Here is an 11,709-nt window from a genome sequence, read left to right as displayed (position 1 = left end):
CAGTTTATTACATAACCTGACAGATATTAATCTCAACTTAAAGCTCATGTGATTGGTTTTTCTCATATTTAAAGTAGAACAAAGACCTATGATATTAATGTCTGAAGATCACGCTGTCTGATGTTGAAAAGGCTTATTCAGTCATTAGTTGCTTGTACAGAGGGATTTATTAGTCATGGTAATTCTCCAATTAGTTGAAGGACAGAGACCATAATTAGGGCACTTTGTACCTAATTACTGTACACTGTATACTTGTAGTTTAGTTACTCCTGAGTTTGTGAGGCTAGCTGAAGTGTTAACGACAAGCATGTTAGAAACAAAGTCTTCCATACTTATAGAATTATTAAAATTAGGATTAACATGGTTAGTAACAGCTGTAAAATATCACTGCGCCATGAAAAAGAAGTGTTTCATTGTACCGATGTCATATTTTTGCCCTGACATTTCCTTCTTGCAAAAGACCTACTGAGTGAACTCTGTTGAAAAAATTACAGTTTACAGTGAATAGGGAGAGAATCAAATGTGAAAGTCTGTGTATAGTGAAATAAACTATAAAGAGGTTGGAAAGGAAAAGAATTCCTCTTTAATTAAGTTTGTCTTTCCTATCAGAGTTCTGAGAGAGTGGAAGGTGTTACTCATAAGTTTAGGATGGAGTTAATTAGCATTAATCTTATTTCAACTTATTTCAACTACAAAGGAATAAAAAGATGCCAGAGTTAACTGTTGCTGCTAAATGTAACATTTAATTTTCCAGTTCAGACTGAATTATTCTTTTTTTTATTTTCTATCTTTTATCCCATTCCAAACTCTGGGGAAAAAAGCTGGACTTTGAAAAGTGGATTGAGAAGTACAGAGAATTAGTTGAAAGGTAAAAACTTTTGGACCAACTTGCTCTCTAAAGTGAATACTTATTTAAAGAATATGGTCTAGCAACCTCAGTTTGATTCTGGTAACAGCATCTCAGCAAATCCTGATGGCTTCTTATTCTGAAGGATTTTCTACTTTTGAAATGCATTGGTCAGTGAATGTAACATGACAAAAGTAATTCTGATTCCAAGAAATGAATGTGTACCCACTGTCTGGCATATTGCATTCATGTTTCTGTGTGCTTTGTTTGGGAGCTAGCTGCTTTATACAACTTCGCCAAAAAACTCTGAATGGAGAACTCAGGTTGACAGGGGTGTATGCTCTGGTGTATGCAGAAGACATCGTATATATTCTGGTCACTTCCTTTTTTCAGCCAGACTCATTTCTGTCTTATCTCTGTTATGTGACTGCACATCAGTGGCTATAGCTTTTGAATCAGAAGTGCAGAGCTGGCCGCCAGCAGCATTACAAATGCCTTTATTACTTGGTTGATTTTGGTCACATTTTAAAGTAGAGTTCAAGAAAAAAAGATGGTATTCTGGTAGCAAGGTATCAGTTTCATCTCTGAAAACGCCAGTATGATAGGAGTCGAGCAAGTGAGACTAGCTTATTTATTGTGTGAGCCTATTTCCCCTATATTTGATTATATTCTATATATATATATATTTAATATATATATATTTAATATATATATATTATATATATATAATATATATTTATATATATTATATATATGTTTCAGATTTACAATATTTTCTTTACAGGTTTAGCTAATGGATTAGTGCTTTGCAAGGTAGCGTACTGGTATGGAATTGGGATGGAATTCTTCCCTCCACCCCTGATGTTGCATTATTAATAGTTTTTAGTAAGCTATTAGTGTTCTCATCTATATACCAATTTTTAGTTCAGTTTTAAAATTGGAGGATCAGAGGTTTCTCATTAGATAAAATAGAAAGTGAAAACTTGAAATGTACTTATATTTTTCTTTTATTTTTTCTTAATTAGAATCATGGAACATCCTGAATTGGAAGGGACATATAAGAATCATAAAGTCCATCTCCTGACCACCCAAAAGTCAAGCCTTATGTCTGAGACCAGTGTCCAAACACCCCTTGAACTCCAGCACCTCAGTGCTTTGGTCACTGCCCTGGGGAGCCTGTTCCATCCCCATCACCCACTAATGAAGAACCCTTCCTTAACACCCAGCTTGATTCTCCCATGACACAGCCCTGTGGTGTTCCCTTGGACCCTGTTGCTGATACAGGGAGCAGAGCTCAGTGCTGCCCTTCCACTTTCCGTGAGGAGCTGTAGACTGCCATGGGGCCTCCCCTCAGCTCCTCTGTTCTGGGCTGAGCAAACCCAAGGACCTCAGCCACTCCTCATGCATCTTGCCCTCTAGACTGGTAGTTTTTATTGCCTTCCATTGGATGTTCTCTAATAGCTTAATGTCCTGCTTATATTCTAGTGCCCAAAACCGCACACAGTTCTCCAAATGAGGTCACGCAGAGCAGAGCAGGACAATCTGATCCCTCACCTGGCTGGCAGTGCTGGGTCTGAGGCACCTTAGGGTACAGTTAGCCCCTCCGGCTGTGAGAGAACACTGCTGATCAGATACAACTTTCCATCAGCCAGAACACCCAGATTCTATTATGCGAGGCCACTCTCCAGTGGTGAGCATGGGCCTTTGGAAGTCTTGTATATTTCATTTGGACTGAATCTAGGCTGTTATCAATAATGATGCAAAAGGAAGACAAAAGAGGGACAAATGTGTGCTTGTCATTCTGCGTCACTTTGTACAGATCTCTCAGATCTTAGGTTGTTTCTCTGTATTTTCTGCTGTTTAAAGGCAGGGGAACCAAAAGAGAGAGGGGGAAAAAATCGGTTTTGTAGTGAATGTTTCCTTTCTTAGTGAGCTGCTAATAAGTTAAGTTTTATTCCTCATCATTTTAATGCCACAGGGGAGCAGGGATTGCCTCTGCACTCTTAGCAACCTTAAGCAAATTTACATAGCAATTAGAGATGGCATACGATACAACGGGGCCAAAAATAAAAATAAAAAAAAAAGCAGTGTGTCAATGAAACATGAAAGAGATGGCGATAGGTAGCTTTGCTAGATACGGAGTACGTACTTAAAAACATTGCTTTCTACTTCTTTAGTGCTCACATTTGCAGAATCCCGCTAATAGGAGATGTTAAATATTTAATATCTGACATTTCTATAATGTGTATGTTGTACAGCAAACAATTCAGTATTACACAACACATTTCAATTTCAAAGAATAAAAACCCTTTTTAGACCTTTACTGGGGAAACTGACAGTGAACCTCATATTTAGACTGCACATCACTTTTAGATATAGTAGACTCTTGTGACTTGTTTGCAGCAAGCTAGGTATAAAAGCCCTGATATATAAGCAATGCCTTTCATTCACCCTCTGGAAACTCAGTGAGTTGTGGCAAGCTCCCAGCTGCACTTCCCAAATCATCCAGGCATGTGGAAAACACAGAGCAGTTTTCACACTGGTGATAATCTTGAGTTTCAGTGAAACTCAATAGTGTTATCTGAGAGGTGGTGCAAAGAATTATAAACACAGACTGTTTTGGTGCATTCCCACTAAGGGCTACAGTAACAATCAGGCATGACTGTTCCAGGCATGACTCTCCTGACTTTTTCTGTCCTTTACTCTTGTAAATTTAGTGTTGTATCCCCATGGAACACCTTGTGGTTTTCGCTTCTGTAGAAGATTCACTGAAAAGTTACCCTTAGTCTTGAAGGCAGTGTATGACTGTAATTTAAAAACTCTCGAAAATCCCTCTCTAATAATTTATTGGTAATATTTTTAGATTCAGTGTACAATACAAATTGGTACAAGAACAGTACTTTAATTTCTTTTCTTTACTGGAATAGCTAAGCTTATGCTAACATTGGAACTGATTTATATGAATTACATACTCTCAGTAATAATTGCTAGTGTCCATTTGTGAAGATACGTTGTGTGACTGTCAGAGTTACTGCTATCAGTCTGATGCACTTTGTTTGACTTGAAGCCCATAGCAGTTCCCTGAAATATGCTGGATGAGTAATGTAGATTGCAAACTTTAGCACTGGAGGAATATTTAAGTTCACATTCATTTGATTCAAATGGAAAGAAAACTACTTCCAGGCATTCTTTGACCTTTTGGTGATATCTGAGCGAATCTGCAGACATAATTAAGGTATTGCCATTTTTCTAACGACTTAGTGATAAAATATATATTGCTGCTTATCTAATTAAAAGATAGGCAATAAATGAACAGGAGTGTTTTTCTTGTGCAATTGTGCTATCGTGATAAAAGAGATAGCTAACAAATAAGATTAAGTTAAAGGAGTGATACAAGATTTTAACTATACTACATCTACATGTGTGTACTTTACTGACACATGACTTCAGCTGTTTAATTCATAGCACATGGATGCAGTGTTTGTTTGCTTTCTTAATGTTCGGAAGGAGTTGAGTGAGGTTATGTGAGGTTTAATTCTTTATATAATAGCTAGAGCAAGAGGCTGTGAAGAAGGAAATGCTATTAATGTTATTAACACCAAGGTGCATCTATTATGAAGAATAAGCATCTCTTAGAAATATTAGTGCCATGACTTGAAAATGGGGCATGTATTGGGGAAAGCTTGGAAATTCCTTTTTGCATTTTAAGGCAGGAAAGTGCTGAGAGTAAGGGTACAATTTTATGTGTTTGACTTATGGTTTGAGTTTCTCTGTATGCGTGATATGTCAGCCCTTCTCTAGATGAGTTTATTAGCTAATACTTTCTGCAGTCATATAACTAAATGTTGATGTTTTAAATAAGGGCTTGCCTCTTTCTGTTGGCACCAGGATACATTATAAGTGCTTGGTATTCTCCAATTTCTTCTTCATCTCTTGATTATTTTGATTCACTGTTTTTTTCTAAGCTTGTTTTTTTTTCTTTAATTCAATCACTATTAGAGCTGATAAAGCAGATGATGAAGATGACGAAGACTTAACTGTGAATAAAACATGGGTCCTAGCACCAAAGATTCATGGCGGGGATGTGACTCATATACTGGACTCATTACTTCAAGGATATGACAATAAGCTTCGGCCAGATATTGGGGGTAAGCACTTGAAATAATTCACTAAATAGAAGATGTGAAGCAAAGTTCACTTATGTTTTGCCAGTGATGACAAATGATTTTTTTTTTTTTAAATTAAAATAGTAATCTAAGTATAACATCAATAAAATACAGTGTTGTTCTAAAACTTGTAAAAATTATGATCTGTCCATAAGCAGAATTTTTATGCTATATTTATAATCATTTCCTTATGGATTATTTTGAGGGGAAAATGAGCAATGTATATAATACATCATTAAAAGATAAATGTATATTGTCTTTTTACTCTAAGACCTTCTGACAAATATTAGTGTATATATTAATTATCTCAATTTTGGAAAAAAAGAAAAATTGAGTCTGCAGGAGTTTAAAGTATTATTCCTAGACGTTTTTTCTCTCTTGTTAGAAAATGCACTATGTGTGTATTTTATAGAGATATAACTTAATTTAGCACTCATTTTTCTTTAGTTCAAATTTTGAAAAACTTTGCAAGAATTTACGAAGTCAGTTTAGAGCAGTAGCTTTTCTGGAGAATGATAGGATGGAAGACTGCATTACTGTAATTTAAACTTTGCAGCTAGTAGTAAGTCAATTTTGTCTTTCACAAATCAAAATGTCAATTTAAATGCAACTGTTAAGTATTAATACTTTCAAATATTAATGTTGAAGTCCTGGAATACATGAAAAAGTTACCAGCTGTCATCTACCATGTGCTTGCTGAATCAAACTAAGAAAAATGTTTTCCTTAAGTTTATTTTCTGAACCACAAAGAGAGGTGGAAGACAAAATTATTTGCTTAATGCCTGGTGTTCCCTATGAAAGGAATGCAGTGTAAGTCTATAAGCTACTTATACAATAAACAGTAGTGCAATCTAGCCATTTTTATTTAGATAGGAGAACAAAGGGATGCAATCTCAGATTAAGTATTTTCTTTTTAAAGCTTCTGAAAAATTCTTTCCCTCCCTAAGTTTCTTAGTTCTATTTTATTGTTGACTGTTATCCTGAACATATTGAATGGAAATTTTTCTTTTCCTGTCACAGTATGGAATCTCATGAAGTTTATCATAGAATCATAGAATGCAGGGGACCTTTAAGTTCACCTAGTTCCAAACCCCCTACTATAGACAGAGACACTTCCCTCAGACCAGGTTGCTCAGTTCCATTCAGCCTGGCCATGAATGCCTACAGGGAAGGGGCATCCACAGTCTCTTGGGGCAAGATTTTATAGTGTCTCATTATCCTCACAGTACATAACTACTTCCTAATATCTAGGCTAATTCTACCCTCTTCCATCTTAAAGCCATTTCCCCTTGCCCTGTTGCTACCAGCCCTTTACAGAAAGGCCCTCCCTTGTCTTTTCCTTCATCTCCACTTAATGAATTACTGTGAACAGACAACAAAAAAACGTCTTCCAGCATATTTTTTCTTAATTTCTCAGCTTATGAAATATTTTTTTTATTTTCTTTTTTTTTTTTTTTTTTTTTTTTTTTCAGATTGTTTGATGCAGTGGACAACAAAAGAATAATGAGGGAATAAAATTCTCCACTAGGATTCCTTCTAATAATTAGCTGGTATGCAGGGATGAAAGTAATGTGAATACTTTTCTCTCCCCTTAAAACTCTGAAATGCAAAAAGGGACAATAAAGGAAGAGGAGTTCATTCTTAGATGTCCAATGGACTTAGAGGGACACCAAAAATTTTTGATGTTATCCTTACCTTTGCTTTGTTGATTATGCACTGAGTCTTGGTTGAACAAAAACTTTGAGTCTTTTTTTTTGCGTACTTGAATGTACAGCTTTCTGGATTTCAATTATTGATAGAGTTATTATTTCTGAAAGAAAGTACTTTCTGGCTTCTAGCTGCTCTCGCATAAATGCTCCCTTACTTTTTCTTCTTCACTTTCCTGACGCTCAGTTTTTGACCTTTTCTATTCGGAACCTGCCTCTGCCCAAGTACTGAAAGGCTAGAGTAATGAGAACAGGAGGCACTTTGTTGCCAGGAGAGCAAATGTGAAGTCTGGCTCTCTTTTTCTATAGAGAGAAAGTTGCAGAGTTTTGGCAAAAATAAGACAAAATGACAGCTTTAAATACAGGTATCACATTCTGTCCAGCTGTTTGAGATATCTAACAGCAGATATTTAACACAGAAAAATAAAATCAGGCTGTGGCACATTCATCTTATTCTGAGTCAATTATGTGGATAAAATCTAGTGTCAGATTACACATCTTCAGAGTATGCTAGTACTTCTACAATGAGGTTATTGACTGAAATTATAATTATCTTTCAAGGTAATAATTTTCCATGCAATGTTATTACTGAATTACAAAGCTCAGTTAAAATAGCAAGACTTTTGTATATTTTTGAGCCTGGGCTTTTGGGGTTTGAATAACAGCGTCAAATTTAATTTTCCTCTTCATGTTGACACAGCATGTCAGAGTAGGAAAAGGGGCTTCATTGTTGAATAGCAGAGTGACGTGATAAAGGAGAGCCAACTGAAAATTAAAAAATCCTTTGCAATACTGAAATTTCAGAAAACCACACTGTGTCATTTTGTGTGTCTCATACTAATATCCATGAGTTGTATTGATTTGTTAATTGTTACTCTTTCCTATGTTTATTACATTTATTAGATTTTAACTCATTATATGCAACATATTTTATATGTATGGAGTACAAATATACTATTATTAAAGTACATTCTGCTCAGTGAAATAGTAGCAGTTACTACCTGGAGTTTCTGATCTGTAGTATAAATCCTTTTAATTACTGATACAACCTTGGTGTGTTGATATATTAACAAAACAATATTATACTTACTATAAGGTAAGAATATATATACATATGTATATAACTTATAGCCACACTGTTTTAGCTTCAGTCCTCGATCAAGTCAGCAGTTTTAAACTCTCTTTTTAAGAGAAAGAACTCTCTCTGCTCACTATTCCATCCCTCACAACTTAGGGATACTAGCATATTACTGTTAGTCTATCAATCTATATTTTTTTCCAGCTATGTCTCATGTCCAATGTCATGTATTACATGAATGAAACACAACTGATCGTCTGAAAGTTCAGTTAGAAATAGGAGTAATCACATTAGTTCTCTAATGTAGCATTTTCAATCATTAACATGAGGAAAGACATTATTGATATAATTTTTAAGAATGATGAAGATGATGGCTCATAAACCTAAGAGAAAATTTTACCTGGAGAAATTTGAATAGTTGTAATTATCCTGTTAACAAGGCACGTTAGTGCATCTCAGTGCACTAATGTGAAGTTATGTACTCAGAGGTATTAAAAACTGCAAGAGCGAAAAGTGAACTTTCAAGAGACTGATAGAAGTGCTAACTCTGAAAAGATAAAGATATTAGGGGATATTGTCTTGAACTGGTGCTTTTAGTATAGCATAAACAAAATAATGATGTAGGTAGAAAAATAATAAACTCATTTAAGCACAAAAATAGCAGGTAAAACTAGGGATTTACTCTTGTAAAGAATTTTTTACATGAATTGAAGAAAATTGAAATAAAAAAGCAACATATAGAAGAACATCTGCAGTGAATTTTAAAAGTACTTGATGTGTGCCCTGCATAGAAAATGATGGAAAAAAAATGGTGGGCTAGAGATGGGTTTCTTTTTAAATCAAAAAAGATATAAGAGTGAAGAGCAGTGTTCTACTTTCATTGAAATCACTTTGAAAAAATTCTTTAGAGATAGAGCTGGAAGCCTGCTGTAGTCATCTGAAGCTGAATTTTAATGCAGGTAGTTGTATAAATAATACTCTTAGATAAATTATTGCCAGAATTGTATTGTTATATTAAATACTATTGAAGTAGTATTGAAGCATTGAAGACCCTGCTATTCTTGAATGTGGTCATCACCTAATTTCTTTGCTGAATAGCTGCTTTATCATTGATTACTTTAGGCAATTATTGAGGAGTTACAGAAATCTTGCTTAAAAAAAAAAAAAAAAAAAAAAAAACTCAGGTGAAATTAACTAAATTTGTTTAAATTAAAAAATCTTGATAAATAAAGATAGGTGTTAGACTTTCATTCTAAAATGCACGTTTTTGATAAGTTAAATGAGCAAATTAGTGAATTTAGATGCACTAATTTGCTATCAGGTAATGTTAAAGACTAGAATAATGAAAATGGAGAAATATTCAGCAGTAAAAAGGGCAATATTCTGTTCTTTTAAATTCAAGACTATATTTTTTGTCAGGATAAAGAGAGGTCTTCCACATAGCAAGCAGAGAGATTTCAAATATCAGTGGCTGAAAATTGGACCTGGTTAAATACAGGCTATTGAAAATACTTCTTTTTTAGTAAGAGCTAAATTATTAAAATTATTTGTCAGTGATTGAGTGATATGTACCAGTGTGATTTTTCTAATCCATAGTTAACATTTTCCAAAATACAGATTTTGAACCCAAATTGGTGTTCAGAATATGCCTGAGGATTTCAGTATCATTCTTTGCTAGGGAAGCAGTGGTCATGTCTTGCAAGAAACACTTCTTTCCATATCTTGCTTCTTGTGGGGACATTCATTCTCGCTCTTAAACTTCAGGCATAAGAGTCACTTCTTTCCAGAGATCAAGCCTGTCCTTAGCTACGTGCTTGTGTTAAATGATGTCAAATACCAGTTAAATTTCCTAAAGAAGAGACCTTTTCTTTATCAATACAAGCTGAAGCACAAAAGGATTGAGCACAGCCCTACAAAAAAGGACCTGGAGTGGATGGCAGGCTAGACGTGAGCCAGTAATTTGTCCTCTCAGCCCAGAAAGCCAACAGTATCCTGGGCTGCATCAAAAAAAATCAAAAAAATGTCAGCAAAAAATACATCAGCAGGTTAGGGAGCTAATTCTGCCCCTCTGCTCTGCACCAACAAGACTTCAGCTGGAGTCATATCTGTGTCCAGATATAGAGTCCTCAGTACAGGAGAGACATGGACCTATTGGAGTATGTCGAAAGGAGGGCCACAGAAATGATCCAAGAGATGGAATGTCTCCCCTGTGTGGACAGACTCAGAACTGTTCAGCCTGGAAAGAGGTTTCAGGGAGACCTGTAGCAGTTACCTTTAGTATCTAGAAGGAGACTATAAGAAAGGGATAGACTCTTAAGCAGAATCTGCAGTGATAGGACAAGGGGAAGTGATTTCAAACTAAAAAAGAGAAGATTCAGATTGGATATGAGTAAGAAGCTTTTTACAGTAAAGCTAATGAAGCACTGGAACACATTGTCCAGAGAGGTGGTGGATGCTCTGTTCCTGGAGACTTTCTATGTATGTCAGCCTGGACTGAGCTATTAGCAATCTGACCTAGCTGTAGGTGTCCATGTTCCTTTTAGGGGAATTGGACTAGATGACTTTTAAAGGTCCCTTCCAACTGAAATGATTCTATGATTCTAGTGAAGAAAATGTGACAAAGTGGAAAATCAGAAGTATGAGTGTATTTCTTCATATCAGGCATACTGTAGGAGTTCCTTGCATGTGTCAGTTACTTTGGGAGTTGATGAACTCTTGGGGGCAGCTGAATGGTGCTCTTCACTGACCTATTTAATGTGCAGGGAGTACTACTGTTCTCTCACCTTGCTTTACTCTTGCCTCTTTCTGTGCAAATATTTAAAGTGGGCTATCATTTTCCCCTCTTCTTTAGAAATTTATAAGGTCTACTGTACCACTTTGCACTCAGGGTTTGTAAAATAGCCTTCTTCCTACTCGTAGTTTTTTTTTCAAGATTGTTACTACATTTCCTAAATAAAATAAGGGGAAATATCTTTCCAAACCATCTATCGCTGTTTCTCTTTGTGGAAAGCTAAAGAGCCATAGTAATTATTTGGAGGTCAAATTAGTATCAAGATTGTATTTTCTTCCAGCTTTTATCATTTTCACAGGCTCATATTACTTCAAGTTCACAAACACATGTAGAACGAATTCTTCTAATTCACAGAAGCACTGGGATTGGTTCTGCACAGAACTGAGGAAACAAAACAGCCCCTTCCAATCTTACTGCACTGAATCTGCCACTCTGTATTATTTGGGTCAATTGTAATAATCTCCACAGAGGTGGATTTTCTGACCCTTCACTGGCTCCTGGTAGCTCTAATAATCTTACTCAGAGCAGTATAGAAAAGGCAAATTGAACTCGGTTGCACGTTACAGGAGAGCCTTTGGGGCAGATCAAGTACTTCTTCCTGCATGCTGGAATTTCATAAAATTGACACAGTCCATATTAAAAACTGGCCCACTGACAGATCTCAAAATTTAATTGTTAGTAAGGAAATATCAATGGTAGGGTTGTCTATTGTTGGATCTCACAAGCATGACTCGATCAAGAATAATGATATCTTGCCTGATTTCACCAATGAATTTTTGTAGTAAATTTGGCAGACAGCACAAAGAATGTTGGCAAGAGAGAAATTGCATTTGCAGAGTAATCCCCTCCTTCAGTAAAATTAGAGATACAGATAAAGGCTGATTGTAGGGGAAAAAAAAGTAAGACAAAATGTGGAAAGAAAGCCCATGGCTTATATTTCAATGTGAGAGGTTCTTCACAGAAAAGTGGTAATTCAGGAGAAAATCTAATCATTTTGTGTAGTGAGGTCTTAGGTAGATATCTCCCAGAGGACTGTTCTGAGGTAAGTCCCTTCTGAAAAGAGGCATTTTAATAGAAAACTAGAAGTGTTCACGAGGCGCGGATAGTACTGTTTAGAAAGA

General features: G+C 35.7%; 1 protein-coding gene across 1 annotated transcript in view; it reads left to right on the top strand.

Annotated features, from left to right (window-relative positions):
- GABRG1 (gamma-aminobutyric acid type A receptor subunit gamma1) overlaps positions 1 to 11,709 on the top strand; it is a 47,977-nt gene that overhangs the window by 12,052 nt on the left and 24,216 nt on the right. Inside the window, exon 2 of the mRNA XM_042812012.1 lies at positions 4,847 to 4,995. Coding sequence (XP_042667946.1) covers positions 4,847 to 4,995 — 149 coding nt within the window. The remainder of the gene's footprint in view (positions 1 to 4,846; positions 4,996 to 11,709) is intronic.

This window comes from Centrocercus urophasianus, unplaced genomic scaffold, assembly GCF_019232065.1.
Source record: "Centrocercus urophasianus isolate 14NV4802_14NV808 unplaced genomic scaffold, USGS_Curo_1.0 seq_13, whole genome shotgun sequence".
NCBI classification, from domain to species: Eukaryota; Metazoa; Chordata; class Aves; order Galliformes; family Phasianidae; genus Centrocercus; species Centrocercus urophasianus.
This window is presented reverse-complemented; position numbering and strand designations above follow the sequence as displayed.